At 45.1% G+C, this 21,491-nt stretch overlaps 2 protein-coding genes across 4 annotated transcripts; one reads left to right on the plus strand and one right to left on the minus strand.

The window, feature by feature from the left end:
- Window positions 1-4,557: 4,557 nt before the first annotated feature.
- On the plus strand, window positions 4,558-9,091 carry ZNF641 (zinc finger protein 641; the record flags this gene model as incomplete). 3 transcript variants are annotated; one of them, XM_084255025.1, is made up of 5 exons in its annotated part: window positions 4,558-4,762; window positions 5,328-5,419; window positions 6,774-6,903; window positions 7,466-7,579; window positions 8,337-9,091. In XM_084255025.1, the coding sequence occupies 5 exons, from the start codon at window positions 4,558-4,560 to the stop codon at window positions 9,089-9,091; spliced, it is 1,296 nt and encodes a 431-aa protein (XP_084111151.1). The 3 variants fall into 3 exon arrangements, with proteins under 3 accessions (XP_084111151.1, XP_084111152.1, XP_084111153.1); XM_084255026.1 differs by having other exon boundaries at window positions 4,558-4,741; XM_084255027.1 differs by having other exon boundaries at window positions 4,558-4,741; window positions 6,816-6,903.
- Window positions 9,092-19,440: 10,349 nt separating this feature from the next.
- On the minus strand, window positions 19,441-20,235 carry H1-7 (H1.7 linker histone; the record flags this gene model as incomplete). Its single annotated transcript, XM_084256002.1, has 1 exon — window positions 19,441-20,235. The coding sequence occupies one exon, from the start codon at window positions 20,233-20,235 to the stop codon at window positions 19,441-19,443; it is 795 nt and encodes a 264-aa protein (XP_084112128.1).
- Window positions 20,236-21,491: the final 1,256 nt, after the last annotated feature.

Genomic DNA, 21,491 nt, shown 5'->3' on the forward strand with positions numbered 1-21,491 from the left:
TTGAGGCAAATATTACACTGCGAGTCCTGCAGAACTAGTGTGCTTATGGTGACCAACGCAAGGAATGTTACTTTGGGCTGGTCAACCGCGGGTGTAATTTGGAAACCACGTTGGGCGCCAAACTGTTATAGGGCAGCCCCAATACAAAACGGGGTGCCTGACTGTGGGTCCTCACCCACGCACTTAAAAGGACTTTTCAATGCTCTACAGCAGGCACACACGAAAGGTTAATAAAAAGGTTTATTTACAAAGGAAGGGGAAATGAGGAAATGTACTGGTCAGGGAGAATAGTGGGAGACAAAGTTTTAAATGCGTCCTACCTGATCCGCCGATCTGGAATCCCAAATGGCACTCTGAGAGCTGGCTGCAAGCCAGGAGCCTTGAAGCCAGGAGGCAAGCAACAGCTAGCCCGCCCAAGGCCCACGTGTTTGGTTTTTATATCCAACCTGGCTGCTTAAATCCACCCTCAGGTCCCAGCCACCTTCCCTTTGGTGGTGACGGGATTTGTCTTTCCCAATATCTTGATGGCTTTAGTCTGGAGTGGGAGTGGAGTCCACAAAGCCTGTATGGGATTAGCTCAGGACATCATTTCTCCCTAACACTTCCAGGGTTGACCATAACTCTGTCTAACTATCCTTGGGACTTGATTTTACAGTTAACACTCCCATACATGGTAACTTCTTTGGTCCTAATGTAGGAGATACTACTCCTTTTAAGCATCTCTTACACGTCATTGCAAATATGGGTTGACATGTTTCCACAGACTGAGTCCTTGAATCCACAGACAATTCCTTTATGATTTTTGACTCCCAGCATTTACAGTGCCTGGCAAACAGCAAAACCGAAATATATATTAAAGAAATGTATGTCACCTAGGACCTTAATTGAGTCACTTATTTTTTTAAGTCTATAAAATAAAATTTTATGGAATTGTCGATGATTAACCAATGGATGTGGTTTGAAGATTATAAAGAGTCTAATGGCAACATGTTCAGTCTATTTTGTAGGCCTTCCTAAGCTTTTCCAGTCAAATCCATCTTAATGCTTGGAAGCAGCTCTCCCCAATGGAATACAATGCAGACCACATATATAATTAAAAAAAAAAAATACTAGTAGCCATATTTAAAAAGATAAAGTAGGTGAAATTAATGTCAACACTATATTTAACCCAAGCTATCCAAAATAATGCTTATTAGCGTTCTCACATTTTGCTAATTAAAGTCTTCTAATCTGGTATGTTGCCACAAATATAGTTGGACTAGTCACATAAAGAACCATTACTGGCTTCCAGAGTCTCCCACAAATTGCACAAGGCAGCTGTGAGATCCACTCACATAATGCCGCTTGCTCAAGTCAACTTGACCATCCCTCATTCGGAATCTGTGATTCCACCTCAATGCCTTCTCGGGCCCTTTATATTCGCTCCCTAAAACCCAGAAGGATGCTGCTGGAGGAATTCCAGCCTGCCCTCTGGAGAAATCTCTGTCACAGCGACTGTCAAATAAGGAGCGGACATTAAATGCCCGCGCGAGTAAGGACCCCGCCGGCACAGGACCCCGCGGGCTCGGGCTCGGGTCCAAGAGCGGTCAGGGACTGCCCGGCGGGGCCGCGGGGCCGCGGGGCGCCCTCCCCCAGCAAGCCCGGGCGCCCAGGCCGCCGCCCCGCCCCGCCAGCCCGCCGCGCCGCCGCCGAGCCCCGGAAGCGGGCGGGATTTCCTGTGCCCGCCCCGCCCCGCCGCGCCCGCCGGGCCGTCTCCGCCCGCCTCTGGCTCCGCGGCCCACTGCTCCCGCGACGCGCAGGGCCGAGGGGAGGGGCGGGCGGCGCCCCGGAGGGAGGCACCGGGCGGCAGGCCAAGCGGAGCGGGGTGAGTGGGCCCGGCGGGAGGGAGCTGCAGCCCGAGGGAGGGACGCTGGGCGCGGACGGCGGAGGCCCGGGCTCCCGGGGAGGGGAGGAGGGTGGACGCGGCCTCGGTGGGTGCCTTGCCCGGGGCTCGACCCACTGACATTCCGTGCCTGCGCTTCACCCGGCGCCCCCGGCCCCGCGGCTGTCAGGCCCCGCGGGGAGCTCCCGCTGTCACGCGCGCAGGCCACCCCGGCTCCTTTCTCCTCACTTGCTCTTGCCCCAATTCTGGGGAAACCTGGTTTTTTTGTTTGTTTTGTGTGTGTGGGTTTTGTTTTGTTTTTTGTTTTTTTTTTATTTTTGACCTCACTTCCCCTGCTCGGGTTCTGCCTCTCGGATTCTCTGAAACCTGACACTCCCCTGGAGTACGGTGACAGGAGGAAGATGCCACCTCATTCCCGAGCGGGCGCCCGTCCCGCCCACGCCCGCCAGCGGCCGGGACCAGAATCCTCCCCAGGACGCGGCCGGTCCTTGTGCCCTTGGGCTGCTCATTTAGAGAACAGGGGCCCTTTCTCCGCCCAAACGCGCTCCTATGAAAAAAATCCCTTCTGCAGGTGTCAGGCCCCCAGATGTGTGAGAAATCCGGGAAATGAAAGCCCTAGAACCTCGTGTCCACTAAACCAGGGATCACCTCAGAGCCAGGAGAAACCAGGTTATGGCTGACACCCTGACTGCCCTGCTGGCTCTGAGAGGGAACATCTTAGGAAATGCAGACAGAACAGGCGTTTATCCCTTGTTGGCAGAGATTTTTGCCAGCACTTTACACAGGTTTTCTGCCAGTGGTCAGGAAAGGCATGATACCTGGCCCAATAGGCCTTGCAGGAAAAACTTCCCACCAAGGGCCCCTGCTGCTGGGGAGATGGAATAGGGTTGAACTAGGTGTCCAGATAGTGCGCTAGAGGTCAAGTCCTGGGGATTTGGGAAAGGAAGTAGAGAACAAGGAAGACCTCGAGTAAAAAAGCTAAATTGGTGCCTTGTTGATAAAAATGAGACAAATACAGGGACTGGAATTCAAAGAAGAGAGCTAAAATGAAAGTTTCCCCCTGTTGCTTTATAAGGAATTTTCCTTTCTCATGAGAAATCTCCATGAAGAGGAAACCTCCTAAGCTGGAAGTTAGTCAAGGAAGGTCCCATGAGGCATCCTTGGGTTTCTTTTGGACTTGCTGTGCATTAGCCTTCCCACCTACCTCTTGTCAAAGACAAATAGTTATGAAAATAAATAACTTGGTATCTGCCATTACCTATCCTGGGCTTACGGGGTCTTGCACTTACTCTTGAATGGAATGGATGTGAAGGAGCCAGGGTAGTTACCAAGGTTCTCACCTTTTTCTTGGATGCCTTTCAATGAGTTACGAAAGTTTGATAATACCCAGCAGAAAGAACACTGCAGTCTGACTTTCTTGGCGGTAAGGCAGAGGGGTTCCTATTACAGAACAGCGGCCTGTCCTGTCCTGCTCCTGAGATGTCCAAAGAAAACGGAGCCCATATCCGGGTCCTGTGTACTACAGGATTATTGTTAAGAATTGTTTTGTCTGACCTGTATTTCCTCTCTTGCAATCACAAGCTCTGCATAGAAATAGAAGATCTCTCTTTTTCTTCACTGAGGGTATGATACATCAACCTTCTTTCCAAGGCAGGGAGGGAGGCAACTACATCCTGTTTTTAATTTTTCCCCAATGGCCAAATTTCCAATTTTTCTTCATTTTTGTTTTTTCCAGTGAACACACTCTGGCTTCTCCATACCCTTCAAAACTGAATATATTTTTCAAACGAGCTCTGATGTTCTTTCCTGTGTCTCAAATCATGGGGCTGTCAGTTTACCTGGGGTCGCATTAGAAGCAACTGCTTCCTCTTTTTCCATCTGGTCCACAGTCTTTCTGTTCTTTTTTATTTTTCCCAATTATACATTAGCTCCTCATGAACTAACAATTTCTCTTATCTGTCAGGGCTGCTTTGGAGTCTTACCTCTGCTATCCAAGTTACTTGTCTTTCTAGCGTATTTATTACCAGTTCTCATTTTCTATATCAGAGTGAAAGCTTACCTGTCTCTCTGTTGAGACTTGTCCTAAGGGAGGCATTTGGGTTGGCCTCATAAAAGAGGTGTGTGCTCATGACACAGACACAACCCTTTGGCTGGTGTGTACTTGTAATACCCATTCCATTCTGGATTAACTGATGAGAATGTTATTTGTGGCAGAAAATCTTATATGTGATATATATCTATTTTTGTTGACTGCAACTCTGTGTGCATCACTTCCTGCATGTTTCCAGGTTGCTTACATTAATTTATTTTCAGTGGTTGAAATTAAATAGAAAGTTTTGAATTTTCAGGACTGTCTTTTTTTTTTTCCCCCCAGATGTTCTTCCAACCCTCAGCATTCTGTTTTTACCATAAGGGCCCCAAAATAGCCATTACTGATTTTGGTAGGAAGCATCTGATAATTTCTTAGTTCCTCCAGGAAGCTTGACTCGGGTTTAGTTCATTGGAACACATAAAAATTTTGAAGTTCATCTTCCATCAATCGCCTCTTAACCAGTTTAATCTTTTATCCCCAGGTCTGTTCTCCATAACTCTCTTAGGAATATCACCCCTTTCTGTTTTCATGGACACAGTTGATATGAATTTGTTCCAGGTCACAATTTGGGTTTGTAGCAAAAATGCTTTCAGAACAGACAGCAGCCCTGGGGACAGGATGGGAATCAATGAATGTCCAGCTGGATGGAGCAGAGCCCCACATGGAAAGGAGAAGCCAGGAAGAGGGGCCGTGGAGAGCAGCCCAAGGGCCACTAGAGCACCTGTGCTGTGACCTTGAAGAGGAGCCACAGATCCTTCAGGAAAAGGGTGAGAGCCAAGAGGGGAGGTGTGAGAGGCCTAATGCAGAGTGGTCTCCTAATCTCTATTCAAAAAGAGTTAAAAATTCCAGAATTGCCATGGACTGAACAGCCTAACAAATACCAGGCCTAGTCCATTTTTTCTGGGCCCTGTTCACAGGAATATGAGAAGCTCCTGGGTTCTTCAAACCATGTAACTGACCTTCTTCCATTTTTTTGCATAATCATGCCCTCCACATGGCTGCAAGTGCATGGTTAGTAATATTGAATGTGGGAGACAAGGGAAGAGATAGCAACACTGATTACTGTTGGAGAGTACACCATGTAAGATGCACTTTATTAGATGAAAGTCGCATTCAAATAATATAAATTCAACTCATACCTAGTCTAGTAGAGGTGGGTGACGTGAAGCTTTACAAAAAACACTTGAGACCTTAATAACCATTTTGAGTAAAGGTCTCTTCTCTTATATTGAGTTTTACCAGTGGGCAAGACAGGAAAATATGTGACTCTTAAGCCCCTCTAAAGTGGGCTCATGCTCTTATTGTGAAGGGTTGGATGGTCCATCTCTAATGGTTCCTTTCTACCTTCACCAGCTCAGTCGGCTCCCTGGGTTCCTGCTGTTCCCCAGGAAGGGAGCACCGGAGATTGGGAGATGGCAGCTGCACTTCTTGCAGCCGGATCACAGGTGGGCTGTGTGCTTCCCTTGGCCTCTCCCAGGTCTCATCGTACTGCTTTTCGATAGCCACCATCCCATTGATTGATTATTTCACCAGTGACATGTTCATCTGACAACTGAACAAATCTTATCCCTTTCCCAGGGATTCATAATATCTTTGAAAAAATGAAATGGAGGCATATGAGGAGAGGGGTACTCCTTGAGGGTTGGGTTTTTTTAATGGATGGCTGTGCTATCCACAGAGGGGTTTTAAAAATAATTCATTAGGGGCCTCCCTGGTGGCGCAAGGGGTTAAGCATCAGCACAATGAAGCAATCCGCAGCCACTACAGCCCAAGCTCGATCCCTGGCCAGGGAGGTGACCCACATGGCGCAGCAGACCTCTCCTGTCTCATCCGCTGTATTTCAGTAGATCTGCCTGTTCTGCTCCTCACTATGTCTCTGGTGAATCCTCTCACCCCCTCCCTCGCTCGCACTTCTGGCCTGGACCCCAGTTCTCGTATGCATGAATAAATAAAATCTTTTTTAAAAAATAAAAATAATTAATGTCCTTTAAGAAATGAATCTGAAAGATTAGAGAAAAAAGATCTGAAGGAGCTTGAAAGATATAACGCTGACAGGATTAGGGGGATAATAGAGCATTTATGGAAAAAAAGATAGAAGAGAAAGATGTAAATGGGCTGAGCCTCAGGAAAAAAATAGGTTTAGATTCAGAAGGCAATGGAAGATCCATGGAAAGCTAATAACAATAGTGGTATTACCTTCTGTGCTGTTCTCTGGGAGCTTTATGTAAATTCATGTAATCCTGAGAGAAGCTCAGTTATCCACATCTTACAGATGAGAAAATTAGCACAGGAAGTGATTAAGGCACTTGCATAAGGCCATACTGCTAATAAGTGACAGAACTAGGAGTCATTTGGCTCTAGAATCTGGGCTCCTCACCCCCGTACTATGTTGCCTGAAAAGATAAGGATATGGCATGATAGAGGGGAGGCAAGAAAGAATGTTCTATTTGTATCATTTTGTATAGATAGAAAAAGGAAAGGTCAAGTAGAGGAAGGAGGAGCTAGTGCAATTTCTGCAGTGAAAACAGTAAGGCAGAGGAAAGAGTAGGCAGACAACTACAGGGAGAGCTATGAGTTTATGGTGCCTCCTTCTCAGGGTCCCATTTGGGAAACTCCTCTAGAGACCATTGCCTTTACCTCTTCCCCTTTACCAGAACTATGTGCCCTACTCAGAGAATCTAGAATATTTCTAGAGTTTTTTTTCTTGAACTCTCTCCTCTACTAACTCTATTTTACATACTGAGCTCACATTTTCCTTAAGAAATAGCTGCTGACAGATGATGCTGTATTTTGTTTCAGGGTCTGGTAACCATCAAGGATGTGTCACTGTGCTTCTCTCAGGAGGAGTGGCGGAGTCTGGACCCTTCTCAGACAGACTTTTATGGAGAATATGTCATGCAGGAAAACTGTGGGATAGTGGTCTCTCTAAGTAAGCATGATGTTTTGAGCCACTGTACTCTGGGAGGATGGAGCCATCTGTTCTAGGGCTGTTAGATAGTATCTGTCTAGGATCCTTTCCTTGGCTAGGAGTCTATCAGGGCTTCCACCAGAAAAAGGACACTAGGGGTAGTCTAAAGAGAATAGGAAGTGAAGTAACATTTTTTTTTTAAATAATAGTAAAGTAATGTTGAATGATGGTTGGGAATTGACATCTAAGAGATGGAACAGAATCCTTAGAAACTTAGTGACCATCTAGGGGGAGAGGGGAGTCCAAGGGATGGGGCAGCTGTATTCAGAAGTTAGTTATGATCAGAGAAAAGAGTTGAGCTGAAAATATTTGAAATTTAAGTAGAAAAGAACAGACTCACTGGAGAGGAGAGTGATTTTCTGAAACAGAAGCGAACAGAAATGGGGGAGGTGGGAAACAGTCCTCTGTATCTGGCATTGTTTTATTCAGAGTTTCAAGGAGTAATCTAGGAAACTTTTTTTTTCCCAGAAATAAACTTATAGTGGAACTTTTTGACATCACTATTTTCCTTTCCCATGGGCAGGATTTCCAATTCCCAAACTGGACATGCTTTCTCAACTAGAAGGAGTGGAAGAACAATGGGTCCCTGACCCCCAGGACTTAGAGGAGAGGGACATCCTGAGGGTCACATACACAGGTGAGGACCTAGAATAGACTTTCGGCCACTCCCTCCAACCCTCTTGGAGAATCATCATTATTACATCTCTCTTTAATCTCTCCTCTGTCTAAAGGTTTTTCTTCAAAAGTAAGACAGTCTGTAAAATGGTTTAGAGGGCAGGCTCTGGAACCAAATTTGGATTTGAATCTAGTACCATACCTGTGAGACTCTGGGAAAGTAATTAACCTGTCTTTGGCTTCCTCATCTATAAATTATTGTGAAAATTAAATATGTTAACATAATAGAACAGTGTATTTTTGTTCAGCCTCCTGTCCTTGTGAAGATGCCATCCATGGGGTCTCTAGTGCTGCTGATGGGGCTCACCCACCTGAGGTGGCTGCAGCTCACTAACTCTCCCCATCTGTATGTGGGCACAGAGATGATGATTAATACTAGAAACAGGGCTGGATAAACAGTGATAATAAATCAGTTACTATGGACAGGTACTATGCTAATTATTTAATAACATCTCTTATAATTATCCTCATTTACAGAAGAAGAAATGTAGGCTTACAAAAGTTAAGTAGGAAAGCTGAGATTCAAATTTGGGTAATCTGCCTCCTAAGCCTAGGCAACCTCTACCTCTTGCACTGTCTAGTACATTAGATTCTGTTCTCCCAGCCCTTCTGTGCCAAGGTTTGACTCCTGACATGCATCATACAACCTCCCTCTGACTTGGGCCCTGGGGTACTGTCTTATGACTTCCCTCTTGTGGTGTATTTTCCCTTCTCCACAGGAGACGGAAGTGAGCATGAGGGGGATACCCCTGAACTAGAAGCAGAACCTCCCAGAATGTTATCTAGCGTGTCCGAAGAAACTGTTCTCTGGAACCCAGAGCAGGATGAGAGCTGGGATTCCATGCCCAGGGGCTCCAGAGGAATGCTCCTGGGCCCACCTTTTCTTCAGGAAGATAGCTTCTCCAACCTTCTTTGTGGTACAGAGATGGATTCCCTATTAAGACCACACACATGTCCCCAATGTGGCAAACAGTTTGTGTGGGGCTCCCACCTTGCCAGGCACCAGCAAACGCACACTGGGGAGAGGCCCTACAGCTGCCTCAAATGTGAGAAGAGCTTTGGACGAAGACATCACCTGATCCGGCACCAGAAAACTCACCTCCATGACAAACCCAGCAGGTGCTCTGAGTGTGGCAAGAATTTCCGATGCAACTCCCACCTGGCCAGCCACCAGAGAGTGCACGCTGAAGGCAAATCCTGCAAGGGCCAAGAGGGGGAAGAGAGCCCTGGGGCTCGGAAACGGCAGCGTCCCCCACCAGTGCCAAAGTGCCATGTGTGCACTGAGTGTGGCAAGAGCTTTGGCCGGCGGCACCACCTGGTGAGACACTGGCTGACCCACACCGGGGAGAAGCCCTTCCAGTGCCCTCGCTGTGAAAAGAGCTTCGGCCGTAAGCATCACCTGGACAGGCACCTGCTGACTCACCAGGGACAGAGTCCTCGGAGCAGCTGGGACAGAGGGACATCTGTCTTTTGAAATCTGTTTTTGCTGCAGCTATGCTCACATCTATCTGTCGGTGCTACGAGGAGTCTCTGACAGAGCCACCCATTTCCTGCGTCCCCATCCCTCAAGAGATGAGGTCCCAGCATTGACCAGAGCATTTCTCACCACTTCTGTGAGATACCATGCAAAATAGAGTTCTTCAGGGGAGAAGTTTTGGGAAACAGTGCATACTGCAATGGGCCTACGCCCGCAGTGATTACCCAGGGCGCAGTGATAACCCAGCAGTTTACGGCACAGGCCCATTCTGACTGGTTGGAGCCTGTGCCATGCCAGTTGTTTGATATTTTGAGTAGCGCCTTTGCATATTATAACTATTACATGATAGAGAGGAAGCCCATATTAGCATATAAAATGCTCTGAAAACATGCAGGAAAGCAAGTTGTTAAGCCTCTTTTAGTGTAGTGTTTCCTAAATGTACTTGGCCTCAGTATCCTTTCTGTCTAACATCGCACAGAACTAGTGACTCTATGAAACACTCTGGTGACCACTGAGTTAAAGGGCAAAGAAGGAACGGGTGATCAGGCACTCAGAGCCCCCCTTTTTTAATCCCAGTGATAGATGAGGGGCAAACCTCATTCCTGTGTGGGTCCATCACCTTTATCCCAATCATCCAGTACATGTCCACACTGCTCACCCCCCACCCACTGAAAAATAGAAACATTAACCTTTTACCTCTATCCCAACTCCTTTCATCCTACACATACATTTATCCAGCTGAGAGAGCAAGCTAGAATACTGAGAGATGGATCTTATATCCCCAAGTAACCCACACCCACACAGAAGAAAAAAAACTATCTTCTTGAACAGACCCATCTCCTCTTGACTGTGTCTTTATGTGTCTGTGTATCTGTGTGCCGGGTCTTTGATGAAAGCATGCAAAGTACAATCTGTACAAGCTAGATTTTCTAGGGGCTGTGTTCTGGGAAGAGGGTAGTGGGTATTATATAGGGCTTTGTTGTTTTAAGATAGAAAGTAAGCTGAACAATTAAGGGAGCCCTAGTAGAAAGGATCAGTGATGGTTACAATGTTGAAGTTGAGGTCTCCCCAGTTGTCACATCAAAACAACTAGAGCTATAGCTCTGTCTGGGCCACAGATTATTTTTGCCTGAGAGGAAACAGATCTTCAGTGAGATAAACTGTTTCTTAACTGATTGCAAGCAAGGTACCTAAGGAAGCTTGGTGCTGAGTGGGGTTTTTGTCTTGTTTAAAGAGCTGGGAAATTAGGGCAGGGATCACAGTATGTGCAAGTTGTTGTCATCACTCTTGTTTGACCTTGACTGCCTCTGTCAAGGGGGCAGAATACTGGAGGATCTCATTCTCCCAGAAAGAACTTTAGGGGGAATGATTATGTTTAGCTTTTCAGCTGACGCAGGGTAATGAGCTTTCCAGTTGGTTTTCCTCCCTGTTCTGGGAAGGTGTCCGCCAGAGACTCAACTCCGGGACTTACTAAGTATTCTAGCATCTGTTAGTTGATGATTTGGTCATTGTTTTTCTTCACTGATAATGTATTAATATCAATCCTATAATTTAAAAATTATATGTAATAGCAGTTTGGGGCTAGGGAGGAAGTGGAGGAGAGCAGAGAATGAAAGTGGGATATTACCGTTCCAGTGCTTAGATTCTGTTGTTTTTATTTTTTCCCCAAACACATTAATTTCTCAACCACAGAGGCAAAAGTGAGCTGCAACAATCTTGCTTAATGACTGTCCGATTGCTTGGGGAAAACTGGGGAATCGCAACTCCTTAGACCTAAATGGAGTTAAAAATGGGCTCATTTTGCTAACAAATCTTCTTAGAGTAGATATGATGAGCAACCCAGTCCCACTTCCCTTTTGCTGCTCAAAGCAGCCTTCCTTCTTTACCTGAAATGCTCTTCTTTTGCTCACATTCCTATGAACAGAGCAAAATGGCCAGTCTTTTGTAAGGTGGCCTTGTCCTAGGTCCTCAGAGACAGGAACATTTTAGGATCAGTATTAGGAGAGGCTCCAGGGAATAGGAAGGTATTGGACTCCAGGGGTAAGATTGGCTTATATAATTTATTTTATCATCCCACTATGCCTTATTGATGCAGATCAGCATTATGTAAACAACGGTTCAGAACCCATTTTGGATCATAGACCATTTCAGAATCTAACGAAAACCAGAACTTCAATTTGGAGGAAAATAGATATTAGCAGTTCACTCAGTTTGGCATACAAATTTAGAGCCCATCCAGGAATCACTAAACTGGCGTCAAAGAAAGGGTATTACCCTGACTCACTATATATTAATGTTTTGTCAAAAAGTACAAATCAGGGATCAGTAAATGTTTTAAAGAGGCAGTAGGGTATAAGAATAGTCTGGTCTTTAATGACCAGAGCATATTGTTTACACAATACTCTTTTAAAAAAAAGATATGCTGACAAATCCAGGTCACAAATGTACAGGAGCGATTCTCCTTACTGTCAGGTCACAATTCCTAATAACCACGTTTACCCCAGCCTCTGATCTGCCTTAGTAATTGTGAGGATAGAAAGTGAAGCCCCCAAAGTATAGGTACAGTCATTGCACCCAGCTGAAGAACATCATGGAGTCTTAAGGGTCTTCTGCGGAAGGGGCGACCCTTTTCATTCTGGTGCACCACTGTCTTCTCTACCTCTGTCCAGCACCACTCCCTTGGATTAAAAAATAAAACAACAGTGATTGGATGGGTATTTAGAGTTGAATGATTTTTCCCACAGGGAATCAACCTCAGACTCCTATCTTTTACCCAGCTCCCGTATGCCATGTAGCCACCTTATCAACCCTTTAAATAAATTTTAAAAAAAAGTCTCTGTGTTCTTTGGGGGCAAAGTGTAAAAGAGAAATCCATCCTCAGGAATTTGTCACCTTTCTCCCTCTGGTGCCTATACCCTATTTGGGGTTCAAATACCTTCCTGTTTCCATCCCATCAAAGTATCTTTGGTGAATATAACCCTGACATTGGTGAATATAACCCTAAGAATTAGCTATTCCCAGAGCTATTTCATTTTAAGCTTCAGATCTGATAGTAAAAGTGAAAGATGTGATATTATGCCTTCACAGAGTTAAAGGAGTAATCATTTGAGACAAAAAACCTTCCCTTTCCAGCACTCCTGTAATCACAGCATCAAGGGCAAGGTGAGCCTGACACAGAACCAGAGGTATCAGAAGACAGGTTCTTTCCATCTCTATTGAAAATGATACACTAGGAGGGGGTGAATGGAACTGGGCAATACCAGGAAAATGAATTATTTTCTTTGACCTCTTAGAGATCTAAGCTGGCAAAAGCTCCTTCTGCTGCCTGGAGTGCTAACTTTGCCTCCATCTCAAATGTGGTCTTTGAATCAGCAACTTCAGTATCAGCTGGGAACTTGTTTTAAAACTAAATATATTGTTTTAGAACTAAATATATTGTTTTAGAACTAAATATATTTTCTAAGTCTTTGCTTTTTTCTTTAATCCTTAAAGTGGCAGTATTTTATATCCTAGTCAGTGTTTTGACAGCCTAGGGTTTAGCCCCTCAGGTGGAGTCAGCATAGGGCTCCCACCACCCCCACAGCACTTCCCCCCACTTTTTCACCCCTCACCTCCACCTCCCCTTCTGAAAGCCAGATCCATGGTCAGCTATCAAGGGTTGTTCTAAAGTTTGTCTTTGACCATTTGCTTTTTCTCTCTAAGTGATATCATTCAGTATTTTTCTTTATCCTGCCTTCAGGAATGCAAATTCTTAGACTGGAACAAGAAAAACTGAAACCAAGGACTCCAGCAGTCAGCCTTTTCACAGCTTTCTGAGATAGCTGAGACAGGCTAAAAGCTTGAGAACCACTAGCTACAAGATTCAGATTCCATTTCAGTCAGTGCCTTACCCTCTTCAAACAGGGAGAGGAGGAATCTTTATACTGGCTCTTGTCAGATTTATTTCCTGTAACCTCTCTAGGCCAGTTCTTCAGTTGGGTTCCTTAAATAAGTGAAAAGATTTGGGTTAGTCACCAAATTTCAATAACTGGTGGGTCAACTACGAAGCTACTATGATTGGTTGGTAAAACGGGCAATGAGAATTCATGAGTCGGAAATCCGAAAGGCCAAAAAAGGAGCAGAAATTCGTAGTAAAACTGAAAAACTGACCTCCAAGAAAATGGTCCTTCTGTCAGTGGTTACCTGATCCTTTTCTAGGCCCAACGAGTTGCCCTGGAGGCAAGAGGGTTTGAGAGGAGGAGAGTATGCAGCAAAGAGGTAGAGTTAGACCTGTGTACCAAACCCTCAAGGGCCCTAGTTGTCCAACCTCCCAATTGCAATGCAACCCAGTTAAGTAAGGTGCTGTGTAAGAGGTGTCGATCCAAGATTTGGCCCGCCCTATGGGCAAGAGTGGTAGGAGCATCAGAAAGTCCCCAGGACACAGGAGGGAGGGAACGAGGCTAATTTAGTCAGATGTGACATAAGCTGGTGGACTCCAGAATCTGTCTGCAAGGGTAGAGGTTGTAACCAATGAAGCTGGGGTGCCTAAGTCAAAAATGCATCCTCTTAGCACACGAAGGAGCAGGCCCTAGCCCTCTGCCTCCTCCTTTCCTGGGCACACCCATAGGACAGATTGGACTGGCAGTTGTAAGTCCTCCACTCCTAAGGGGTTTTTCAAGGTCAGAAGGCTAGAATGGACATAAGTCTCTTTGGGGCACTTTGCCCTAAGGTGGAAAAGCATGGCTGCACTTCAGCCCCTGACCTGCAGCTCTCCCCCCTCTTTCCTGTTGCCACCTCTATTTCCCCAATAAGCAGCCTCTTCCACATCACTGGTTTTCAGTTTGTTTGGTTTGTTTTGACATTTTCTTTGCCTAGGGAACGGTATACCTAGATATTCTACTTAATCCTTTTCCTTCTCTTTCCATTACAGTTTCCCTCTTCAAGCTACTGGCCAGTTCCACTCCATCCTGAGCCCACTCACCACCTGCCAAATCCAGGCTCTTTACTGCATTCCCTTCAGGCCTTCCTTCCCACTAGGTAGCTTCCAAAATGGCTTTCCACATTCTATTATTTTGATTTTCTCAATCCTTCCTATCTCTTTTGGCTTCTTCAAATAGTCTCAATTCTACAGGCCATTTTTAGCATACTTACCATGTGCCAGGAGCTGACTGTTCTAGGTTTGTGAGACAAAGTATGAGCAAGGTCTCTACTCACCATGTTCCACAGCTGAGTCCTCCCTTGCCACCACTTTTCTGCCATGCCTCATGACCCTGTGCCAAGGCACCCATTCCAAGAAACTTTGGGGCATCTATTCACTTGCTATGTAGCCCAACAGCTCTGTCTGTTGTCTGGCTTGGTTCTCTTTGATGGGCTGTGAACTTCCTACAGATTGCCCAACAGGGGACCTTTGTCTGTATCATTAGGGATCTATAATATACTCTATGTGGTCCCTGTGAGTCGAATAAAGGATGTGATATATTGACTGTGTCACTCATTTCCTCTCTCAGTTCTCCCCTCCATTCTCACCTCTTCTCTACTGATAAAAAGACTGCAACAGAGTAGGGAACACCAGATGGCTCCTGGGGGAGTAAGACAAGCCCCTTACAACCCTTACTGCAACATAAACCTCAGATGCTTCAGATTAGGCCTCCCTGCCTCTTTCTTAGTGTCCTGGCTCCCAGATACTGCTCCCCCAGTTAAATCCAACCTAGAGGTGGGGGGAAGAGGGCTGGCAGCAGATTCATGTGCAGGGCTGTGCCTAGGGTGAGGTCAGCAAGATAGTATAGGTCACAGATTTAAGCAGCATCTCTGTCTCAGGGTCATTCAGCACCCTTAGTGATGAGCTCAAGTCTGGATCCTGAGGTGGTGGTGCCTGCAAATTGACCTCCTAAGGCAAATTCCCAGCAGTTGAAGATTGTTGGGGAGGCAGAGGTATCTGCACATATGATAGGGTTGGGCAGGAACCAGGTCCACCAGACGCATTCACCTTTGAGGATGAAGAGGATGTATATCTGACAGAGCATATCAAAAGCACAGGAGAAAAATGGAAAAGCTGGGGAAACTGCCAACTGCTGACCCACTAACATGTCCCCCAGAGTCTCAGGTGTGGGCACCTGAGTGCAACCCAAAGACTTTCATCTTCCTCCATTGGAATTGCCTTAAAGAGCTTCCAGCCTACTGCTTAAGGGATGATCCTCAAACGCCTCTAACCAGCCAGCTTTCTGAACACCAGCCAGGCTGTTTTATTGCCTCCATGTTTTCTGTCCTTCCTGTTTTCTTGTTTTCACTCACACTCCCCCAAGTCACTGGCAGGAATACTCTTGCCAAGTCTGCTCTTTCCCCAGACAAATAGGGGAGGGGGGAAGGAACTGACCAAAGGGGAAGGAGAGACACAGAACACGGCAATGGTCGTCCAACTCCAGTGGGCTGCTGAAACCTTCAGTTCCTTCTCCTACATCTCCTTCCAATGTCTCTCTCAGCATCATTCAAGGCCTCGTGCTGACACTTCCTCAGTCTTTTATTTCTCTTTTCCAGATCATTTTCATTTTTAAGCCTTTGCCTAACATGGTTCCCCTACACAAACAATCCCTATTTCTGCCTTTGCTAACACTAAGATTTCAGCTGGAGTGACCTCCAGCCCAAACATGCAGCCCTATCATGTTACAGTTCCCCAGTGGAACAGGAGAGGTTCTTTTGCTCTGAAATCACTGACAAATGGAGATGTTTGCATGTTCTGAAAATAGCACACACACACACACACACACATCCAAAATGTGTTTGAGAACACTGCCACACAAGAAACTCTAAATCATTAAAACACTGTAGAAATGAATTCTAAAGTTCTGACCTTTACCAACATAAGATGCCTTATAGAATTAACGAGTAGCTGATGAGTCCCCCGCTCAACATCTATAACTGGAGTGAAGACAGTATGAGAGAGAGCAATGGATTTACAGTTAAAAGTCAATTTCTAAATTCCACATTTAGGCCTCCCTGGTGGCGCAAGGGGTTAAGTCTTGGCATATGAAGCTATCCGCAGCCACTGCAGCACAAGTTCAATCCCCAGCCAGGGACCTAACACACATGGTGCAGCAGACCTCTCCTGTCTCACCCGTTACTCCCCTCAGCAGTATATTTCAGTCAATCTGCCTGTTTGACTCCCCACTTTTGTTCACACCAACCTCCCACACACACCCACACACACACACATACACACACACACTTCTGGCCTATACCCCAGATCTTGTATGCATAAATAAATAAATCTTTAAAGAAAATTCCACATTTTCTAAACATTAGCTTTTTCGTGTAAAATCTATCTTAGAAATCAAGGCGAAGGTGAAATGAAATAATTCATGCAAAAGTACAAACCACATTATAAATGAAAAAGCAATAATTGACAACTGCATGGAGATTTCTACCTTTTTGAACATATTAAAGTTTATGAGATTCTGAAACAAATACAAAAATGGTATACCAGAGTCTCATTTCTGTGTGTCCCCTAGAATTTCTATCACTTTCCCCTTACAGTAGAGAATAACTTAGTTTTTCATTTGTATCCATCTATCCATCTATACTTTCTTTGTACAATTACAAAGAGGTATATTTTCCTTCATTTTACACAGATAGTATGGTATCTTCAATGTCTTTGATTTTTTTTTTTTTTTTTTTACTTATTGTGCCTTGGGACGCTTGTCATAATATGGAAAGAATCTCCCTCTTTTTGCAACATGCTATGTTACTGTATGAAATCGTCACAGTTTAACCCCCAAATGATACTCAGATTATTACCATTTTGTTGTTGTTGTTACTACAACACTGCACAAAATATCCTGGACATGTCATTTCACAAATATATTTACATTTAAAAGATAAATTTCTAAAAGTGGTTCTGCTGTTTCAAAGAATATCTGCAAATCCCCTCCACACTGGGATCATGCAGATTTACAGCCCCACTAGCGCGGTCTGAGAGCTTGTGTCCCCACAGCCTCACTATAGTAAGTGGGTTCTCAGACATTTGGATCTTTGCCCAATTGATTAAATTAAAATACTAACTTGTTTTAATGTGCATTTTTCTTACGAAAAAAAATTTCAGCTTTTTCATATTTTTGAAGACCATTTGTTATTTCCATTAACTTTTTTTTCAAGAACCATCAGTTATTTGATGCTAGAGGGCATCTAAGGTTTGTTACAACATTAAAGTCCAACAATTTCTGATTGCACTAGGTGGTTAAGATAAAAAGAAAGGAAAAACTGATGTCAAAATATTATTTGCTCTAACTAAATTTGATATCCAAATATACCACTAGAATATGCTCATGGAAAAATAGGGATTATGTTTCATCCATCTTTATTCACAACAAAAGTCCCTCTTTCAGGCACTTATAAATTCCTTCCACACAATACCCAGACAGCATTATGATCTAGATAACATGGATAGCCTGCAATGAATTAAATTCATTTCTTATATTTCAGAGGAGTACAATCACCCTAAAACTTATAAATAAAAAATAATTTTCAATAACCATTGTTAACTATAGAAAATCAGTGTCTCACACTTAATAAATTGGTAAGTTTATCTCATAAATGAATGGAAGTTTGCTTAAGAAAGTAATCATCATAAACAGAAGTGTAAACATTCTTAGGAAATCTAGAAAACAAATTGTTGCCTTTCCATACTGTCTTGGGGAAAACGTTTTTCTAACTCTACACCATATGGCTCTTTAGGTAAAAACATTCTGGGACTACAAGAGGGATTCATGTAGCTATCATAAGGGCATTTGGTTCGCTTTGTTCTAATTGTGTTCAATAGGCAATATATCTCACTGCCTCTTTTCAGATGATTCCCTCCTTTCTGATTCTGTTTCCCTCATTCTGCCTTCACCAACAATTCAAATGCACACTAAACCTAATTTCAGCAGGTGGACATTTCAAAGTTCTTATTATCTATAGATGAGAGATGCCGCAAGCATTTTGCTATTACTCAGCTTTCCATGGGCTTACAATAGTGATTCTCATGTAAAGATGTGAGAAGGTGAATATTAGCATCACTTCAGTTTTTTTTTCTTAAACATGCATACCCACATCTCCCTTCCAGAAGATGCCAGACTCTCCTGAAAAAGCTTGATCAGGAATACTATGAAAATGCATCCAGGTTATTCTAACACCTTACCATGTTCTGCCTTCACACTCACTTCTTTTAAAAAGCCCTTTTCAGATGCTCCCCTTTCCCCTACTCCTTTGGCTTCAGTTGAAGACACCAAGTGGGTTCCCATGAATGAGCAACTGTTCTTACTTTCCCAGGAACCATTTTGTGAGTCTTATCACGGTCTACCGCATGAGAACTACCACGCTGTTCTCAACCCCTGCATTCACAATTAAAAGAAATCATTTCAGCTCCATTATTTGGTAAATGGTGCTCAATAGATACTGTTGCTTTTCAAGGACAGCAAAAGAACTACCTATTCATAATCTAACCTTCCCCGTTTCTTTATAATCACATCCTGCTAGGAGTTTGTACTTCCCCAGTTGGTAATTCCCTTACTGAATTTTGTCCAGCAAAGTATAGGCCATGTTAAGTCCCCCTTATTTTACCGAATGTCCTAAAATCATCCTTGATCAACTCCAGCTGTTCTAGAGAGAAGGCAAACAAGTCCATGAATGTGAAATAACTCAGCTGAGGACAGAGTGGCAGAACTTTACCAAGAATTGTGGTGTCATTAAGCACTGATTCTAGTTTTCTAGTATGGTACATTGTCTCACCTCACCACCAACTATTTATACTTATAGTCAGCTCTCAGTGATAACCATCTATCCTGTGCTGGATGCTTTAACACTCTCATTTAACCAAATAGTAAAGTTCAAATAAATTAACAAGTCAGGGCAAAAACTACAATCAATTTTAGGAGAAGGGACTTTTTTCCTAAAAGGAATTTCCGTTAAGAACACTGCATCAATCTAGCCGCCCCACTGAAAGATAGCCCCCATGTCTCTACATGCCCTTCTCCCCAGAATTGAATATGGATTTCTTAGAATGTCCAACCTTGAGTGAACATTATTTGTCTAAACCTGTGAAGTGGCTGACTTTCTTTTACCTGTGTTCTTCTTAGCAAAGGTCTTTTCCTGGCTTCTGCAGCAGGAACAAAACCTCAATTCTGTCCCCCACTTTACCCCAGTGCCCCTGCCAAAGAAGGCTCACCTCCACATTCACCTTTTCCCTTCCGCTGCAGCAAAGAGGAAACAGACACAAAGTGGTGGGAGGGTCTTGTAAATAGCTTTCCATTTAATGAGTTTGGGAGCCGCCCGCCCTCTTCAGACCCAATGGGGAAAAGGCATCTGTGCCCGGAGGGAAAAAAGTTGCTCCCACCCTAGGGGTTCCCGTTCGCAGTCTGAGGACTCTCGGCTTTAGGGTAAGTCTTTGAGCGAGTGGTCCTCGAGTCGTGGGCCTTCCCTTGCCCGCTAGAAGAAGGGTCATTTTTAGTCTGTGTTGGCTTCTGGATGGTCCGTCTTACCGGTTTCTCGTTTTCTTCCCGGGCCTTCGTGCTTGGTCTCTTCTGCTCTCGGGTCCGAGGCTTGACGTCCTCCTTTGGGGTTCGTCCTCGCCCCTCGTCCACTTTGGCCCTCGCTTCCACCTTGGTTCTGGAGCGCGCCGGCTCCCTGGCTCTGGCCCTCGCTCTCCGCGCCCTCGAGGCCACCCTCCTGCGCCTCAGCGCCTCCCGGGCCTTCCTCGCTCTGCGCCGCACGGGGCTCCTCCGCTGGCCCCGCGACGCCGCGAGGGGCCTCCTCAGAGAGCGGGTGCCCTCCTCGAACCTCGGGCGCGCGGGCTTTCTCTTCGCCTTTGGAATCTTCCAGACCCTGAAGTAGCCAGCGGCCTCACTGCCGCTCACCCGGAGGAGCGTGCCCTTCGTGTCAGGCCTGGCGGTGTCCCCGGCGTGGCGGCAGCACTTCCTGCGCACCTCGTAGCCGGCGTTCCCCAGCTCCCGCTTCAGCGCCGCCAGCGTCAGCCCGCGGTGCGCCGTGATGGCGCGCAGCAGCAGCTGGGACACCTTCAGCACCGAGCGCGGCTCCCGCCGCGGCACGCCCCCCGGGGTTTTCTCCACGGGCTGCTGCGTTTTCCCTTCGGTGCCTTTGGATTCGCCACGGGTCTGGGCCGCCTCAGCCATGGCCCCGCTCCCGCCCCTGCGCCCGCCCCCGCGGGGCCACTGGCCTGCGCCCTCGTGGAGGCCTGAGCCGAGGCTGAGGCTGGCCAGCGACGTCACAAAGGTGGGGCCCAGTCAAGGTGTCTGGGTTCAGAGAAGCGGGGGATCTCACCCAGGTCGCGGCTTTTTTCACTTTTAATAGCCAGACGCCGCTGTTTTCTGGATCTCAGCCATTCCCGATCTTCAACCCCGTACACCTCTGACAGTCACCTTTATAATGTCCAAGGGTTTGTTCCCAGAGTTCATGCTTGCGCTTCTCATTGATCTTGCTTATTGACCACTTTCTGAAGTTCACTGTTTCTCTATAGCCCTGCACACCATCAACTCACATTTATTTAATGTGAGAGAAGTTACTCCTAACTGTCCTTAACAATGCTCTTAATAAGTAAACGCAACGGCCTGCAAAACACAACACGGCGCAGAAGCCGCTACCGTTAAGTCCTATTTCTACCTGTGCACAGTGAATTTTGTGCAAGATGAAACAGCAGACAGAATCACTATGGTCCCTCTACCCTAAACACCTCACACCTGAGAAGTTCAGAGACCTTAATCAATTGAATTGGAATAACCCAGTTTCCAAATAACCTAATAATACTGGTCTAGTCATTATTCTTCAAACTGACTTTGTGCTTTCTGTGTTCTTGTCCCTCTTCTTGGACTACCTATCCCCTTTCTCTGCCCAAACAAATCCTACTCATCTTTCAAAGTCCTGCTAGATTCTTTCTTCACTAAAGCCTCTCCATATTCTTTCAAATGATTCCTATCACAATTATTTCTGTAACGGTATACTGCTTGTTCATTTTAAATTAATTTGGTATAATACCACGCACGGACAAAACACAGAAAACTATAGATCAACATTACTAAATACATACACGCAAAACCCCTCAACAAAATCTTAGCAAATCAAATTGAAGAAGATATTAAGATAATCACCCGTCATGACCAAGTGGCATCCATTCTAGGCATGCAAGATGGTTCAATATGTGCAAATCAGTATCATTCAACACAAACTAAAACAAAGATAAAAATCACATGATCATTTCAGTAGACACTGAAAAAAGCATTTTACAAAATTCAACACCTATTTATACCTATTTAATGTAAAAACCTTCCATAAAATAGGAATAAGATGAACATAGTAAAGGCCATATATAACAAACCCATACCCAACAACACATTCAATGGTGAAAAACTGAAAATGTTTTTTCCCTATGACC

This window comes from Talpa europaea (assembly GCF_964194135.1).
Source record: "Talpa europaea genome assembly, chromosome: 15".
Taxonomy (NCBI): domain Eukaryota; kingdom Metazoa; phylum Chordata; class Mammalia; order Eulipotyphla; family Talpidae; genus Talpa; species Talpa europaea.